Raw genomic sequence first — 17,575 nt, 5'->3', positions numbered from 1 at the left:
TGCAGCAAAAAAAGTCAACTGTTTGGGTGTAGCATTATCCGATGAATAAAAAGATAAAATATATTTTTAAAAAAAAAACAATTTTAAAAAACTAAGTTTTTTATTTTTGAATTTTTAAATTATATTATTAAACGTTTTTTATTTAAAAAAGAAAAATAAAATAAAGTCCAGCAATATCTACTAAACAACAGATCAGTAAATTTATTATTTTTTTAATTTTTAAACTAAAAAAATATTTTTATTTAATTGTAAAAAATTAAAAAATATCCAAAAAATAAAAAAATTAATTTTAATTTTTTTAAATTAATTTATTCTTAATTTTTGAACAAATGCAGCAAAAAAAGTCAACTGTCTGGGTGTAGCATTATAAAGTGAATAAAAAATAATAAAGATTTTTAAAAAAATAAAAGTTTTAAAAAAATAAATTATTTATTTTTTAATTTTTAAATTATATTATTAAATATTTTTATTTATATACGAAAAATGAAATAAAGTCCAATAATATCTAGTAAACAACAGATTTGTAAATTTAATTTTTTTAATCTAAAAAAATATTTTTTCTAATTGTAAAAAATAAAAAAATTACAAAAATATCCAAAAAATAAAAAATTAAAATTTTAAAATTTTAAAATTAATTTATTCTTAATTTGTGAACAAGTGCAGCAAAAAAGGGTAACTGTTTGGGTGTAGCATTATCCGATGAATAAAAAGATAAAATATATTTTTAAAAAAAAAATAAACAATTTTAAAAAACTAAGTTTTTTATTTTTGAAATTTTAAATTATATTATTAAACGTTTTTTATTTAAAAAAGAAAAATAAATAAAGTCCAACAATATCTACTAAACAACAGATCTGTAAATTTATTATTTTTTTAATTTTTAAACTAAAAATGTACTTTTCTTTAATTCTAAAAGATTCTGAAAATATCCAAAAAATAAAAAAATTTTAATTTTAATTTTTTTAAATTAATTTATCCTTAATTTTTGAACAAGTGCAGCAAAAAAAGTCAACTGTCTGGGTGTAGCATTATAAAGTGAATAAAAAATAATAAAGAATTTTAAAAAAATTAAAAGTTTTAAAAAAATAAATTATTTATTTTTTAATTTTTAAATTATATTATTAAATGTTTTTATTCAAATAAGAAAAATGAAATAAAGTCCAATAATATCTAGTTAACAACAGATTTGTAAATTTAATTTTTTAATCTAAAAAAAATATTTTTTCTAATTGTAAAAAATTAAAAAATTACAAAAATATCCAAAAAATAAAAAAATTAAAATTTTTAATTTTTAAAATTAACTAATTCTTAATTTGTGAACAAGTGCAGCAAAAAAGGTCAACTATCTGGGTGTAGCATTATCCGATGAATAAAAAGATAAAATATATTTTTTAAAAAAATAAACAATTTTAAAAAACTAAGTTTTTTATTTTTTGAATTTTTAAATTATATTATTAAACATTTTTTATTTAAAAAGAAAAATAAAATAAAGTCCAGCAATATCTACTAAACAACATATCTGTAAATTTATTATTTTTTTAATTTTCAAACGAAAAAAGTACTTTTCTTTAATTGTAAAAATTTCTGAAAATATCCAAAAAATTAAAAATTTAATTTTAATTTTTTTAAATTAATTTATCCTTTATTTTTGAACAAGTGCAGCAAAAAAGTCAACTGTCTGGGTGTAGCATTATAAAGTGAATAAAAAATAATAAATATTTTTAAAAAAATAAATTTTTTATTTTTGAATTTTTAAATTATATTATTAAATGTTTTTATTTAAATAAGAAAAATGAAATAAAGTCCAATAATATCTAGTAAACAACAGATTTGTAAATTTATTTTTTTAATCTAAAAAAATATTTTTTTAATTGTAAAAAATTAAAAAATTACAAAAATATCCAAAAAATAAAAAATTAAAATTTTAAATTTTTAAAATTAATTTATTATTAATTTGTGAACAATTGCAGCAAAAAAGTCAATTATCTGGGTGTAGCATTATCCGGTGAATAAAAAGATAATTTTTTTTTTTAAAATTAAACAATTTTAAAAAACTAAATTTTTTATTTTTGAATTTTTAAATTATATTATTAAATATTTTTTATTTAAATAAGAAAAATAAAATAAATACAAGCAATATCTACTAAATACAAATCTGTAAACTTATTTTTTTTAAGTTTTAAACTAAAAAAATATTTTTATTTATTTGTAAAAAATTCAAAAAATATGCAAACAATAAAAAAAATTTAATTTACTTTTTTTAAATTAATTTATCCTTAATTTTTGAACAAGTGCAGCAAAAAAAGTCAACTGTCTGGGTGTAGCATTATAAAGTGAATAAAAATAATAAAGATTTTTAAAAAAATTAAAAGTTTTAAAAAAATAAATTATTTATTTTTGAATTTTTAAATTATATTATTAAATGTTTTTATTTAAATAAGAAAAATGAAATAAAGTCCAATAATATCTAATAAACAACAGATTTGTAAATTTAATTTTTAATCTAAAAAATATTTTTTCTAATTGTAAAAAATTAAAAAATTACAAAAATATCCAAAAAATAAAAAAATTAAAATTTTAAATTTTCAAAATAATATATTCTTAATTTGTGAACAAGTGCAGCAAAAAAAGTCAACTGTCTGGGTGTAGAATTATCCGGTGAATAAAAAGATAAAATATATTTTTAAAAAATTAAACAATTTTAAAAAACTAAATTTTTTATTTTTGAATTTTTAAAATATATTATTAAACATTTTTTATTTAAATAAGGAAAATAAAATAATGTCCAACAATATCTACTAAATAACAGATCTATAAATTTATTATTTTTTAATTTTTAAACTAAAAAAATATTTTTCTTTAATTGTAAAAAATTAAAAAAATATCCAAAAAATAAAAAAATTTAATTTTAATTTTTTTAAATTAAATTATCCTTAATTTTTGAACAGGTGCAGCAAAAAACGTCAACTGTCTGAGTGTAGCATTATAAAGTGAATAAAAAATAATAAATATTTTAAAAAAATTAAAAGTTTTAAAAAAATAAATTATTTATTTTTGAATTTTTAAATTATATTATTAAATGTTTTTATTTAAATAAGAAAAATGAAATAAAGTCCAATAATATCTAGTAAACAACAGATATGTAAATTTAATTTTTTTAATCTAAAAAAATTTTTCTTATTGTAAAAAATTAAAATATTACAAAATATCCAAAAAATAAAAAAATTAAAATTTTATATTTTTAAAATTAACTTATTCTTAATTTGTGAACAAGTGCAGCAAAAAAGGTCAACTGTCTGGGTGTAGCATTATCCGATAAATAAAAAGATAAAATATATTTTTTAAAAAAATAAACAATTTTAAAAAACTAAGTTTTTTATTTTTTGAATTTTTAAATTATATTATTAAACGTTTTTTATTTAAAAAGAAAAATAAAATTAAGTCCAGCAATATCTACTAAACAACATATCTGTAAATTTATTATTTTTTTAATTTTCAAACGAAAAAAGTACTTTTCTTTAATTGTAAAAATTTCTGAAAATATCCAAAAAATAAAAAATTTAATTTTAATTTTTTTAAATTAATTTATCCTTTATTTTTGAACAAGTGCAGCAAAAAAGTCAACTGTCTGGGTGTAGCATTATAAAGTGAATAAAAAATAATAAATATTTTTAAAAAAATAAATTTTTTATTTTTGAATTTTTAAATTATATTATTAAATGGTTTTATTTAAATAAGAAAAATGAAATAAAGTCCAATAATACCTAGTAAACAACAGATTTGTAAATTTATTTTTTTAATCTAAAAAAATATTTTTTTTAATTGTAAAAAATTAAAAAATTACAAAAATATCCAAAAAATAAAAAATTAAAATTTTAAATTTTTAAAATTAATTTATTATTAATTTGTGAACAATTGCAGCAAAAAAGTCAATTATCTGGGTGTAGCATTATCCGGTGAATAAAAAGATAAAATTTTTTTTAAAAAATTAAACAATTTTAAAAAACTAAATTTTTTATTTTTGAATTTTTAAATTATATTATTAAATATTTTTTATTTAAATAAGAAAAATAAAATAAATACAAGCAATATCTACTAAATACAAATCTGTAAACTTATTTTTTTTAAGTTTTAAACTAAAAAAATATTTTTATTTATTTGTAAAAAATTCAAAAAATATCCAAAAAATAAAAAAATTTAATTTAATTTTTTTAAATTAATTTATCCTTAATTTTTGAACAAGTGCAGCAAAAAAAGTCAACTGTCTGGGTGTAGCATTATAAAGTGAATAAAAATAATAAAGATTTTTAAAAAAAATTAAAAGTTTTAAAAAAATAAATTATTTATTTTTGAATTTTTAAATTATATTATTAAATGTTTTTATTTAAATAAGAAAAATGAAGTAAAGTCCAATAATATCTAATAAACAACAGATTTGTAAATTTAATTTTTAATCTAAAAAATATTTTTTCTAATTGTAAAAAATTAAAAAATTACAAAAATATCCAAAAAATAAAAAAATTAAAATTTTAAATTTTCAAAAATAATATATTCTTAATTTGTGAACAAGTGCAGCAAAAAAAGTCAACTGTCTAGGTGTAGAATTATCCAGTGAATAAAAAGATAAAATATATTTTTAAAAAATTAAACAATTTTAAAAAACTAAATTTTTTATTTTTGAATTTTTAAAATATATTATTAAACATTTTTTATTTAAATAAGGAAAATAAAATAATGTCCAACAATATCTACTAAATAACAGATCTATAAATTTATTATTTTTTTAATTTTTAAACTAAAAAATATTTTTCTTTAATTGTAAAAAATTAAAAAAATATCCAAAAAATAAAAAAATTTAATTTTAATTTTTTAAATTAAATTATCCTTAATTTTTGAACAGGTGCAGCAAAAAAAGTCAACTGTCTGAGTGTAGCATTATAAAGTGAATAAAAAATAATAAATATTTTAAAAAAATTAAAAGTTTTAAAAAAATAAATTATTTATTTTTGAATTTTTAAATTATATTATTAAATGTTTTTATTTAAATAAGAAAAATGAAATAAAGTCCAATAATATCTAGTAAACAACAGATATGTAAATTTAATTTTTTTAATCTAAAAAAAATTTTCTAATTGTAAAAAATTAAAATATTACAAAATATCCAAAAAATAAAAAAATTAAAATTTTATATTTTTAAAATTAACTTATTCTTAATTTGTGAACAAGTGCAGCAAAAAAAGTCAACTGTCTAAGTGTAGCATTATCCGATGAATAAAATGATAAAATATATTTTTAAAAAAATAAACAATTTTAAAAAACTAAATTTTTTATTTTTGAATTTTTAAATTATATTATTAAACATTTTTTATTTAAATAAGAAAAATAAAATAAAGTTCAGCAATATCTACTAAATAACAAATCAGTAAATTTATCATTTTTTTAATTTTTAAACTATAAAAATATTTTTATTTAATTGTAAATAATTCAAAAAATATCCAAAAAATAAAAAAATTTAATTTTAATTTGTTTAAATTAATTTATCCTTAATTTTTGAACAAGTGCAGCAAAAAACGTCAACTATCTGGGTGTAGCATTATAAAGTGAATAAAAAATAATAAAGATTTTTAAAAAAATTAAAAGTTTTAAAAAAATAAATTATTTATTTTTTAATTTTTAAATTATATTATTAAATGTTTTTATTTAAATAAGAAAAATGAAATAAAGTCCAATAATATCTAGTAAACAACAGATTTGTAAATTTAATTTTTTAATCTAAAAAAAATATTTTTCCTAATTGTAAAAAATTAAAAAATTACAAAAATATCCAAAAATAAAAAAATTAAAATTTTAAATTTTTAAAATTAACTTATTCTTAATTTGTGAACAAGTGCACCAAAAAAAGTCAACTATCTAGGTGTAGCATTATCCGATGAATAAAAAGATAAAATATATTTTAAAAAAATAAACAATTTTAAAAAACTAAATTTTTTATTTTTGAATTTTTAAATTATACTATTAAACATTTTTTATTTAAATAAGAAAAATAAAATAAAGTCCAGCAATATCCACTAAATAACAGATCAGTAAATTTATTATTTTTTTAATTTTTAAACTATAAAAATATTTTTATTTAATTGTAAAAAATTCAAAAAATAACCAAAAAATAAAAGAATTTAATTTTAATTTTTTTAAATTAATTTATCCTTAATTTTTGAACAAGTGCAGCAAAAAAAGTCAATTGTTTGGGTGTAGCATTATAAAGTGAATAAAAAATAATAAAGATTTTTAAAAAAATTAAAAGTTTTAAAAAAATAAATTATTTATTTTTTAATTTTTAAATTATATTATTAAATGTTTTTATTTAAATAAGAAAAATGAAATAAAGTCCAATAATATCTAGTAAACTACAGATTTGTAAATTTATTTTTTTAATCTAAAAAAATATTTTTTTCTAATTGTAAAAAATTAAAAAATTACAAAAATATCCAAAAAATAAAAAAATTAAAATTTTCAATTTTTAAAATTAATATATTCTTAATTTGTGAACAAGTGCAGCAAAAAATGTCAACTGTCTGGGTGTAGCATTATCCGGTGAATAAAAAGATAAAATATATTTTTAAAAATTAAACAATTTTAAAAAACTAAATTTTTTATTTTTGAATTTTTAAATTATGTTATTAAACGTTTTTTATTTAAATAAGAAAAATAAAATAAAGTCCAGCAATATCTACTAAACAACAGATCTGTAAATTTATAATTTTTTTAATTTTTAAATAAAAAATATTTTTCTTTAATTTTAAAAAATTCTAAAAATATCCAAAACATAGAAAAATTTTAATTTTAATTTTTTAAATTAATTTATCCTTAATTTTTGAACAAGTGTAGCAAAAAAGGTCAATTGTTTGGGGGTAGCATTATACAGTGAATAAAAAAATAAATATTTTTAAAAAAAATTCAAAGTTTTAAAAACTAAATTATTTATTTTGAATTTTTAAATTATATTATTAAATATTTTTATTTAAAAAAGAAAAATGAAATAAAGTCGAAAAATATCTAGTAAACAACAGATTTGTAAATTTATTTTTTTAATCTAAAAAAATATTTTATTCTAATTGTAAAAAATTAAAATATTACAAAATATCCAAAAAATAAAAAAATTAAAATTTTATATTTTTAAAATTAATTTATTCTTAATTTGTGAACAAGTACAACAAAAAAAGTCAACTGTCTGGGTGTAGCATTATCCGGTGAATAAAAAGATAAAATATATTTTTAAAAAAATAAATAATTTTAAAAAACTATGTTTTATATTTTTGAATTTTTAAATTATATTATTAAACATTTTTTATTTAAATAAGAAAAATAAAATAAAGTCCAGCAATATCTACTGAATAACAGATCTGTAAATTTATTATTTTTTTAATTTTGAAACTAAAAAAATATTTTTCTTTAATTGTAAAAAATTCTAAAAATATCCAAAAAATAAAAAAATTTTAATTTTAAGTTTTTTAAATTAATTTATCCTTAATTTTTGAACAAGTACAGCAAAAAAAGTCAACTGTCTGGGTGTAGCATTGTACAGTGAATAAAAAATAATAAATATTTTTAAAAAAATTAAAAGTTTTAAAAAACTAAATTATTTATTTTTGAATTTTTAAATTATATTATTAAATGTTTTTATCTAAATAAGAAAAATGAAATAAAGTCCAATAATATCTAGTAAACAACAAATTTGTAAATTTATTTTTTTTAATATAAAAAAATATTTTTTTCTAATTGTAAAAAATTAAAAATTACAAAAATATCCAAAAAATAAAAAAAATTAAAATTTTAAGTTTTTAAAATTAATATATTCTTAATTTGTGAACAAGTGCAGGAAAAAAAGTCAACTGTCTGGGTGTAGCATTATCCGGTGAATAAAAAGATAAAATATATTTTTAAAAAATTAAACAATTTTAAAAAACTAAATTTTTTATTTTTGAATTTTTAAATTATATTATTAAACGTTTTTTATTTAAATAAGAAAAATAAAATAATGTCCAGCAATATCTACTAAATAACAGATCTGTAAATTTATTATTTTTTAAATTTTTAAACTAAAAAAATATTTTTCTTTAATTGTAAAAAATTCACAAAATATCCAAAAAAATTTAATTTTAATTTTATTAAATTAATTATCCTAAATTTTTGAACAAGTGCAGCAAAAAAAGTCAATTGTCTGGGTGTAGCATTATAAAGTGAATAAAAAATAATAAATATTTTAAAAAATTAAAAGTATTAAAAAAATAAATTATTTATTTTTGAATTTTTAAATTATATTATTAAATGTTTTTATTTAAATAAGAAAAATGAAATAAAGTCCAATAATATCTGATGCATTCGCATATTTACCACTTTAACTAGTTAGTTTAGTTAGTTTTAGCTTAGCTTCATTCATTTTCTTTGAAATAAATAGACAAATTTGTGAACTTTTCTTCCATGCATTCATGAATCAAGAACTAAGTGAAATTTGACATAATCTATGCAAATGATTCAAGAAGTTTATATGCTAGTTAAGGTGAATGATTTCCTTGAAATTTAATGCATAAGATGGCAAAACTTTGAGAAGAGTTCTTTGGTTTATGATAGGTGATGAAGCAAGAAGACAATGGTGTAAGGAGATCTTGAAGCAAGAAGGAGAAGCAAGTTGCCAACTTGGTCCTCAAGTTGGCAACGCCCATTTGATGCAATCAGGATGAGTTAGCACGTTGGCAACTTGGTTTCCAAGTTGCCAACGCCCAAATTGGTGCTGCCAGGAGGATTAGCACGTTGGCAACTTGGAAACCAAGTTGGCAACGTGCTAGTGCATGTTCAACAGAATTTGCAGCCTGACCTTGCCCTCTTCAATGGAGTCTATCTTGAGCTACAAAACTCCAAATGAGATGATTCCAGTGGCATTGGAAAGTAGAAATCAAGAGCTTTCCAAGCATATATGGCACTATATGGTGGACACTAAATTTGATGGAGGAAACTTGCCCCGAAAATACATAGATGAACATGGTATCAACCTGTAGTAAGGCCAGCTGACCTCTTCACCTTCCATGGCGTATATCTTGAGCTTTAGAGCTTCAAATGGTGCACTCTTAATGACATTGGAAAGTAGACATCCAGAGCTTTCCAACGATATATAATAGTCCATAATGGAGCATGAAATGAAAGCTCAAATTAGAGGCAACTTTAAGCCCCAAGAACAAGGAAATGGAGCATTGCACGTTGCCAACTTGAGGATCAAGTTGGCAACGCCAGGAAGCCACCAGGGAAGAACATTGCATGTTGCCAACTTGAAGACCAAGTTGGCAACGCCAGGAAGCTACCAGGGGAGATGTTGGCACGTTGTCTCTGGCGTGTTTGCCAACAACGTGGGCAACAACGCCCAAGCAAGGAGGAGGAAATCATCTCGGTGTTGTTGCTGGTGTGTTTGCCAGCAACGTGTGCAACAACGCCCAAGCCAAGAAGAAAAGAGAGCCTGGCGTTGTTGCTGGCGTGTTTGCCAGCAACGTGGGCAACAACGCCCAGGCAGCTTGATGTTGCTCTCTTCAAGGGCGTGTATCTTGAGCTAGAAAATTCCAAATGAGGTGAACTCAGTGGAATTGGAAAGTAGACATCAAGAGCTTTCCAACCATATATCATAGTGAGGTATTGGAGTTCATTTGAAGGTTCAAAAGCCAGCTTCATTTAGAGCCCCAGAAACCTTGGGCGTTATCATGGGCGTGTTCACCAAAAATGCCAGGCAGCCTGATCATACCTTCTTCAAAGGAGCATAACTTGAGCTATAGAGATCCAATTGAGGTGCTTTCAATTGCGTTGGAAAGCTGACATTCAGAGCTTTCTAACCATGTATGATAGTCTATAGTGAAACACAAAATTAAAGCTCAAACAAGAGGCTACTTTGGGCACTAAAAACTGAATTCAGAAAAGGCCAAGTGTTTGGCAACAACTTGGGCTGGCAACGCCCAAGCACCAACCCTGGTGCCCAGGAAATTCCTTGCACGTTGCCAACGTGCATAGAGCTAGCGTTTTTGGCAACAACGCCCAGATGGGCCAGAATTGATGAGGAATTGCTCTTGTTCTCTTCACCACTTTCAAAGGGGTATTCTTCCTTAATTGGACCAGGAACTTAACCATGGAAAAGCCCACATTGCCAACCCAATTGAGGACCTCCAAATGAGTCTTAGGAGTAGTATAAATAGAGTCAAATTTTGTACTTAGGGAGTTTTTGTTTAATTTTTTTGAGATTTTTACTTTTACTTTTACTTGGACTCTGTGAGCATTCTTCACTTCACGGGAGGCTACCCGAAAGCTATTTTGTCTTTCTTGCAACTTTCAAATTTAGTTTTAAGAACTTCTTCTTTATTCTTCAATTTCTTCTCTATTCAATTTTAATGTTTATCTTTGCAATAGTTGTTGAATTTAGAGCTATGATTCACTAAACCCCACCTTCATTAGGGGGAGGAGCTCTGTTTATTTGAATGGGTTGACAACAATTCTTCTCTTTCTCAATTCAAGTGGTTCATCCAAGAGGAAACTCTTGTTCTTCACAGATTCAATTACATTCGAGAGAAGGATTGAATCTATATGAATTGTATGGTGAACTTGAGAAAGAATCCATAGAATTCAGTTTAGAGTTATCCTTTCATGATTTCTTTGATCAATACACTTTGGGTTGGTATGTGAGATGTAACCTCCCTTGGTTGAGATCCTGGAAGTTGTGTGGCTTTGGATTAGAAATTGAGCTTCACCTCTTCTCATGACCAATTAGATCACGAGAGTGGCAATTGATTGTGTTGAGAGAAATTGGATTGCCAAGAGATTGGGATCCAATTATTCACAATCTGCCATGGATCTATACCCATGATTGAGAAGGAGTTGAACCAAGTCAATCCATGATAATTTACATCTCTGATCCCTAATGATCTCTCCATCATTAATTCTCATCTCTTTTGTTCTTTAGTTATTTTGAATACCCATTACCCAATTCCCTTTTACTTTCTTGCAATTTATCATTCTGTCACTTATATTCTGCTTCCTACTTCCTGCAATCTTTTCCTCTGCTCTCTAAATTCTGCAACATTTACTTTCTTGCAATTTACTTTCCATGTCATTTAAGTTTCTTGCACTTTAATTTTTCAGCTATTTACTTTCATTTTCTTCCTTTATTCTAGTTCTTTAAATTCCTTGTCATTTAATTTTCTGCAAGTACATTCAAAAATCAATTCTCATGAATTCAAAACCATGTTTGCTTGACTAAATATACCATTTAACTAAAATTGCTTAATCTACCAATCTCCGTGGGATCGACCTCACTCTTAGTGAGTTTTATTACTTGATGCGACCCGGTATACTTGCCGGTAATTACGTGAAATCTTAATTTTTGCGTATCAAGTTTTTGGCGCCGTTGCCGGGGATTGGAAAGGACTGACAATGATTAAGTAAATGGTAGTTTAGATTAAGCATTTTTTTATTTATTTTTTTGCTGAGCCCACTAACTGTTTGACACTTTGTTTGACTAACTTCAATTCCACTCTAGTTATAGAGTGTCTCACTTGTGATTTTGGTTTTGTTTGTGTATGTCAGGAGCTAATAGACTTAATCCTGAAGACAAGAGGACCCTCCAAAGGATAAGGAGAGCAGAAAGAGGAAAGGGGATAGTTGGTGAAGAGGAATCAGAGGGAGAAGACCAAGTCATGGAGGACAATATGCACAATCCTCCTGGAGGGGTCAACAACAATGATGGACCACCTAGAAGGGTGTTATCTTCTTACACCATCCCTGATCCAAAACATTGTGGGAGCAGTATTGCCACTCCAAATGTTCATGCCCACAATTTTGAGTTGAAACCTCAGCTCATCACTTTGGTACAAAACAACTGCTCCTATGGAGGGGGACCTCTTGAAGACCCAAATCAACATTTGTCTGTTTTTCTGAGGATATGTAATACAGTGAAGACAAATGGAGTGCATCCAGATGTCTACAAACTGCTGCTATTCCCATTCTCTTTGAGGGACAAGGCCACTCAATGGCTAGAGTCATTCCCCAAGGAAAGCCTCGACAATTGGAATGACCTGATGGGCAGATTTCTAGCAAAGTTCTACCCACCTCAAAAGATCATCAAGTTGAAGACAGAGGTTCAGACTTTTAGGAAAATGGACGGGGAGTCGTTATATGAAGCCTGGGAAAGGTATAAGACATTGATGAGAAGGTGTCCACCTGATATGTTTAGTGATTGGGTCAAACTCCAAAACTTCTATGAAGGCTTAAATCTAGAAGCAAGGAAAGGACTAGATTACTCATCAGGAGGATCACTCAACATGATAAAGCAGAAGAGGCTCAAGACCTCATTGAGATTGTGGCAAACAATCAGTACTATTACTCATCAGAGAGGCAACATAACCCAGCCCCAAAGAAAGGCGTGATGGAGCTTGAAGGTGTTGACGCTATCTTGGCACAAAATAAGTTAATGCACCAACAGATCCAGCAACAAATGGAAATGATAACAAAGAGAATGGATGGCCTCCAACTAGCATCGGTGAACACAACAAATCAATCATCACTTGAATGGGGCCAAGGTGAAGGGACCACTGTTGAACAACCACAAGAACAAGTTCAGTACATGCAGAATACTTCAAATTCGCAGGATGAATTTCATGGTGATATATACAACCCATCCTGGAAAAATCATCCCAATCTAAAGTGGGGTGAAAATCATTGGCAAAAGAACAACAACCACAACCACACCCGTAACACAAATAACCAAAATCACCATGCCATCAACACTAACCAATATAGAAAAACACAAAACACATATCAACCACCTCATAATAATTCACAAACTCACCAAAACAACTTTCCTGCACCAACATCCAACTCACAAAATTACCACACTAATCCTCCCAATAACTTCCAACAACAACAATCAACCCCCATCATATCCCCAATTGACCATCATGAGACCAGAATCTCAAATCTTGAAGCAACCTTGCAAGCACTTGCTCAAACCACTCAAACCTTAATCAAGGGACAAAAGGAACATGAGGCCACCATGAAGAGTATTGAGCGACAAGTGGGACAATTAGCCAAACAAGCTGAACGGCCAACCAATGTTCTTGCAAGTGACACAATACCCAATCCGAGAGAAGAATGTAAAGCTCTGCAGTTGATGAGTGGCAAGGTAGTTGGAGAAAGTTCGAATAAAGAAGCAATAAAACCCAAGGAGCAAGACACAGTGGAGAAACAAGTGGAAGGGCAAGATGAAGAAAAGGCTTCAACATCTCAAAGAAGTAAAGAGGCTGTCAAGCTACAAGGCAAACCACCCAGTCAAGAAAACCACCACGATAACAAGGGGAATGTGAAGCCACAACAAGAAAACAAAAATGAAGGAGTAAAAGCTTATGTACCCAAGCTTCCATACCCAAACAGGATACATAAAGGAGCAAAGGACCAACAATTCCCAAGGTTCTTAGAAATCTTCAAGAAACTCGAAATCAACATCCCATTGGCAGAAGCTCTGGAACAAATGCCATTATATGCAAAGTTTCTTAAGGAATTGATCACCAAGAAGAGAAGTTGGCAAGAAAAAGAAACAGTGATTCTCACTCAAGAGTGCAGTGCCATCATTCAAAAAGGGCTACCACCAAAGCTCAAAGATCCTGGCAGCTTCCTCATACCCTGCACGATTGGGAACATGGCCATTGACAAATCACTTTATGACCTAGGAGCAAGCATTAACTTAATGCCCCTCACCATGATGAAGAAAATGATGATTCAAGAGCTTAAACCCACGAGGATGTCACTCCAACTTGCTGACAGATCCATCAAAATACCAAATGGAGTAGTTGAGAACCTCTTGGTGAAAGTGGGAAACTTTATATTCCCGGCTGATTTTGTGGTCCTAGATATGGATGAAGAAAGGAACAACTCAGTCATTCTTGGTAGACCCTTTTTGGCCACAGCAAGAACAATCATCGATGTGGAAAAGGGAGAGATGATCTTTAGAGTACATGATGAACAAATGACCATAAATGTCTTCAAAGCAATGCAATATCCTACTGAAAAAGAAGGCTGCATGAGGATTGATATGGTGGACTCATTGGTTGAAGAAGTATTTGAGGCAAACCATCAAGTGACACAAGATGAAGTCCAAAATACCCAAGAACAAGAGGAGAACGAATTGCAAGAACTAGAGGAACCAATGGAAACCAAGAAGGAAGAGGCGCCACAACAAGAGTTAAAGCCACTACCCTCTCATCTCAAGTACGCATTCCTTGGTGAAAAGGACAGCTTCCCAGTTATCATCAATTCTACATTGAGTGCAGATGAAGAAGAAAAACTCCTTGTAGTATTAAGATCCCACAAAGATGCACTAGGATGGACCATTGATGACTTGAAAGGCATAAGCCCTGCTATATGCATGCACAAGATACTCTTGGAAGAGAACTTTAAACCAGTGGTACAACCTCAGAGAAGGTTAAATCCCACAATGAAGGAGGTTGTTCAAAAGGAGGTGCTGAAATTGTACAAAGCTGGGATCATTTACCCCATCTCTGACAGTCCATGGGTTAGCCCAGTGCAAGTGGTACCCAAGAAAGGTGGTATGACTGTTATTGTCAATGAGAAGAATGAGCTCATCCCAACAAGAACAGTGACAGGGTGGAGAATGTGTATTGACTATAGGAGGTTAAATGATGCCACGCAAAAGGACCACTTTCCCCTTCCTTTCATTGACCAAATGCTGGAAAGACTAGCGGGCCATGCTTACTATTGTTTTCTTGATGGGTATTCTGGTTATAATCAGATAGTGGTTGACCCCATGGACCAGGAGAAGACATCATTTACATGCCCATTTGGAGTCTTTGCATATAGAAGAATGCCATTTGGATTGTGTAACGCCCCAGCTACATTTCAGAGATGCATGTTATCAATCTTCTCGGATATGGTAGAAAAGTTTATTGAAGTCTTTATGGATGATTTCTCTGTCTTTGGTGATTCCTTCAATACTTGCTTGCATCATCTTACCCTAGTCTTGAAAAGATGCCAAGAAACCAATTTGGTTTTAAACTGGGAAAAGTACCATTTCATGGTGCCCGAAGGAATTGTTCTTAGTCATAAAATTTCAAGAAGGGGTATAGAGGTTGACAAGGCAAAAATAGAAATTATAGAAAAACTACCTTTACCAACTAATGTGAAAGCTGTTAGAAGTTTCTTAGGGCATGCTGGGTTTTATAGAAGATTCATCAAGGATTTTTCCAAAATAGCAAAACCACTCAGCAATTTGCTAGTGGTGAACAATCCATTTCTCTTTGATAATGAATGTAAGCATGCCTTTAAAATTCTAAAAGCCAAGCTCACCACAGCACCAATCATCACACCACCTAGTTGGGGATTACCTTTTGAACTCATGTGTGATGCAAGTAATCTTGCAATTGGTGCTGTGCTTGGGCAAAGGAAGGAAAAGAAACTCCATGTCATCTTTTATGCAAGTAAAGTATTGAACGAAGCTCAAAGAAACTACACCACAACAGAGAAAGAGTTACTAGCTATGGTATATGCTTTTGATAAGTTTAGGCAATATTTGATCGGATCTAAAATTTTAGTCTACACTGACCATGCTGCTCTTAAGTATCTTATGTCAAAACAGGATGCCAAACCAAGGCTAATCAGATGGATACTACTCTTACAAGAGTTTGACATTGAGATAAAGGACAGAAAAGGGAGTGAAAATCAAGTTGCTGACCATCTATCAAGATTACCACAAGAAGGGAGTCAAGACACTTTTCAACCAATAAATGAAGACTTTCCAGATGAACACATCTTGCAGATTCAACACATCCCTTGGTTTGCAGATATGGCCAACTACAAAGCAGGCAGAAGCATCCCACAAGAATATACAAAGCAACAAGTTAAGAAGCTGCTACATGAAGCTAAGTTGTTCTTTTGGGATGAACCCTTCTTGTTTAAAAGATGCCCAGATGGAATGATTAGAAGATGTGTGCCAGAGGTGGAGATGAAGGACATATTGTGGCATTGTCATAACTCTAGCTATGGTGGTCACTTTGGAGCTGAAAGAACTGCAGCAAAGGTGCTTCAAAGTGGATTCTACTAGCCATCCATCTTCAAGGATGCTAGAGATTTTGTGAGTCATTGCAATGAATGCCAAAGAGCAGGTGGCCTAACAAAGAAGAATGAGATGCCTCAAAAGTTCATCCTAGAGGTGGAGCTCTTTGATCTATGGGGAATAGACTTCATGGGACCCTTCCCTCCTTCCTACACTTTCAAATACATTTTGGTGGCAGTGGAGTATGTTTCGAAATGGGTTGAAGCAATAGCCACAACCACATATGACACCAATGTGGTATTGCAATTCCTAAAGAAAAACATCTTCACTAGATTTGGAGTGCCAAAGGGACTTGTAAGTGATGGAAGGAGCCACTTTTGCAACAAACAATTGAACTCTCTTCTCCATAAATATGGAGTAACTCATAAAGTGGCAACACCCTATCACCCCCAGACAAATGGGCAAGCTGAACTTACCAACAGAGAGCTAAAGAGAATCTTGGAGAAAACTGTAGGAGCAACAAGAAAAGATTGGGTAAGGAAGCTGGATGATGCACTCTGGGCATACAAGACAGCATTCAAAACACCCATAGGGAAATCTCCATTTCAGCTAGTGTATGGGAAAGCATGCCATCTACCTGTAGAGCTTGAACACAAGGCCTTTTGGGCCACTCAACTCTTGAATTTAGATGCTCAAGCGGCAGGAGAAAAGAGGCTACTACAACTCAATGAATTGGAAGAATTCAGATTGGAGGCATATGAGAATGCTAGAATATACAAGGAAAGAGCAAAAAGGTGGCATGACAAGAGAATCTCTCCAAGAACATTTGAACCAGGCCAAAAGGTGTTGCTATTCAACTCAAGACTGAAGATCTTCCCTGGGAAGCTGAGGTCTAGATGGAATGGTCCATACACCATCACCAAAGTATCACCTCATGGATAGTGGAATTACTTGATGAGAATTCAAAAGAGACCTTTACAGTCAATGGGCAGAGGGTGAAACTCTATCTTGGTGGCCCCTGGAGCAAAGAAGAAACTGTACTATGGCTAGCATGAAAAAGGAGGCTGCATTGTCAAGCTAAGGACAATAAACAAGCGCTTCATGGGAGGCAACCCATGCACAGGAGTCTTTTATTTTTATGCTTTAAGTAGTTAATAATGAAAGGGTGCATCATATATCTAAGAAAACAAAAAAAGAGTATAGCATATAGTGTATGCAAGACACTAAGTTTGGTGTGACAAACCTTAAAGAAATGCAGATTTTTTTTGCAACACTTAGTCACAAACTAAGTTTGGTATCCATGCATGCATAAAATGCTAGAAAAAACATTTTAGTTTAATTCAGCATATAAAAACTCCCTCAGAATTAAATTTTTCATTTTAATTAAGGCCTCATTAGGATTTCAAAAAAAAAATTTAGATAGCAAAAGTCAAGAGTTTGTTTTCAAGAATCTCAAAGTTTTAATTTTTGTTGCAGGGAAGTGAA

At 27.7% G+C, this 17,575-nt stretch overlaps 1 protein-coding gene across 1 annotated transcript in view; it reads left to right on the top strand.

Moving 5' to 3' along the window:
* Positions 1 to 16,138, top strand: part of LOC140183544 (uncharacterized) — a 44,355-nt gene extending 28,217 nt beyond the window's left edge. The window contains exons 2-4 of the mRNA XM_072231994.1: positions 11,614 to 11,832; positions 13,989 to 14,371; positions 15,737 to 16,138. Coding sequence (XP_072088095.1) covers positions 11,614 to 11,832; positions 13,989 to 14,371; positions 15,737 to 16,138 — 1,004 coding nt within the window. The remainder of the gene's footprint in view (positions 1 to 11,613; positions 11,833 to 13,988; positions 14,372 to 15,736) is intronic.
* The last annotated feature ends 1,437 nt before the right edge of the window (positions 16,139 to 17,575 follow it).

The sequence above is a fragment of the Arachis hypogaea genome, chromosome 1, assembly GCF_003086295.3.
Source record: "Arachis hypogaea cultivar Tifrunner chromosome 1, arahy.Tifrunner.gnm2.J5K5, whole genome shotgun sequence".
In the NCBI taxonomy this organism is placed as follows: Eukaryota; Viridiplantae; Streptophyta; class Magnoliopsida; order Fabales; family Fabaceae; genus Arachis; species Arachis hypogaea.
This window is presented reverse-complemented; position numbering and strand designations above follow the sequence as displayed.